The 1,828-nt window shown below is 35.3% G+C and overlaps 1 protein-coding gene across 1 annotated transcript in view; it reads left to right on the plus strand.

Moving 5' to 3' along the window:
• LOC107104575 (protein-glutamine gamma-glutamyltransferase E-like) overlaps positions 1-1,828 on the plus strand; it is a 25,336-nt gene that overhangs the window by 1,784 nt on the left and 21,724 nt on the right. The window contains exon 2 of the mRNA XM_015404591.1: positions 1,636-1,806. Within this exon, the coding sequence (XP_015260077.1) occupies positions 1,636-1,806 (171 nt within the window). The remainder of the gene's footprint in view (positions 1-1,635; positions 1,807-1,828) is intronic.

Raw genomic sequence — 1,828 nt, forward strand, 5'->3', positions numbered from 1 at the left:
TAGGACTCGTTCCCCCACATCAAAACAAACAATATTCAAGAAACACATGAAATTATACTTTAATATTTAACCTTTATTACTAAAAATGTATGTAGCCTATTTATGAGCTCTATATTTTTAACTTAAATATTTATTAATCTCTTATTTATTTATTTAGTTATTCTGACTTCGATGGCAGCTACACAATCTATCGTTCTATATTCCATTATCAGAATTGGAAAATCTTTATTGTAATTGTACAAAAAAAAAGGGTGGAAGGTCAAAAAGATGAATAAAAAAATAAGATGCAGTCAAAAAAGTTATACAAAGATATTTATTTACATATACATACACATACTATTCATATATATATATATATATATATATATATATATATATATATATATATATTGATGCCTAACCCTTACAATTTTTATCATATTCTTAGCCCTGACCTTAAACAAAAGTTAATTCACTCTTCACACCACTCCTCTAAACTGACTCTCTAAGGTTAAATTTGGGTCAGCCACATATAGGAGCCTCACAAAATGTGTTGGTCCTCAGAAGGATAGGAAATAGACTAAAAACCATCCTAAATAGGGAACATAAAAAGGTCCATATATACAAACCTGCAATCACAATATACTGACATAAAGAACTAATAAAGAAATAATTGGTTTGGATGTTAGAATATTTCATATGTTTATTACACTGAGAAAATTATTTTAAGAAAATTGTAAAAATCTCATCACAGTTGGCTAATTTCTAATGACCAAATAAGGAAAGAATTACTGCTGAAAATCCTTTTTTCCAAACCGCCTCTTTGCAGCTCCATCTCTGGGAACAAACCACATGTAGACCTGGTTGGAGCGGTTTTTGTGGTTGGATTTATTTGCCCAAGTTGTTTAACCAACTTTCTTTGCAAGATTTATGGATTCCTGAAATGTTTGCACAAGCCCTGAAATTTGTCAGATTGTTACAGTAGAGGTCAAAGAAAGGGTGTGTTTTTGTACTGTTTCCTACACTCCCACCTGTTTTGGCATGCTCCCTTCAATCACACAGGCTGGGATGAGTAAACACACCCAGTTTCTGCTTCTAAAATATATCAGCAGGCATTTGGCAAGAGCTTTGTTGAGGAATTCCAACCTCTCCACACCCTTTCTATGTTTGTATGCTGCTGCCCGCAACAGACAGGTTAGGTTTAACAGTCTGGATGTCCATTAGACTCACTTTGTTATCAGTGATGAATGAAAATGACTGTTTTCTAGCATTTAAACTAAGTTCTGGGGGAAAAAAATGTGTATCTCTGCTTCTGTCTCTATTTTCTGATTCTGTCTAATTGAACCCGCTCACACTAAGCCTGGTTTTGCTGGAGGTTGCTTCGCTTAAAAGGGAATTGTTTCCTCTCCGCTGAGGGATTGCCTTCGAGGGAATGTGTCGATACAATAAACTGGTTTTCCTTAGATAGAAAGCTTTGAAATCATTTGACTGTGTGATCTGGTTGAATTGACTCTGTAAAGTGCCTTGAGACGACATGCGTTGTGAATTGGCACTATAGTAATAAACTGAATTCAATACTGAATTGTAAAGAGTAGTAAAAATTCTAGCAAACCAAAATAATCCATCTTTTGATTCTTGTTTTTTCTGTTTGTTTAGTTTTCAGAGAGGTGGACCTCCACAGTGAGACCAACAACAATGAACACCACACTAGTGAAATATCAGTGGACCAGCTGATTGTGAGACGAGGCCAGTCCTTCAAACTTACCCTCAAACTGGTTCAGCCTTTCAACCCCGGCTTTGATCAGCTAACGATGACTGCAGAAACCGGTTGGTGCCTTTTAGCTATCGA

The sequence above is a fragment of the Cyprinodon variegatus genome, unplaced genomic scaffold, assembly GCF_000732505.1.
Source record: "Cyprinodon variegatus isolate N-32 unplaced genomic scaffold, C_variegatus-1.0 Scaffold1800, whole genome shotgun sequence".
Lineage (NCBI taxonomy): Eukaryota > Metazoa > Chordata > Actinopteri > Cyprinodontiformes > Cyprinodontidae > Cyprinodon > Cyprinodon variegatus.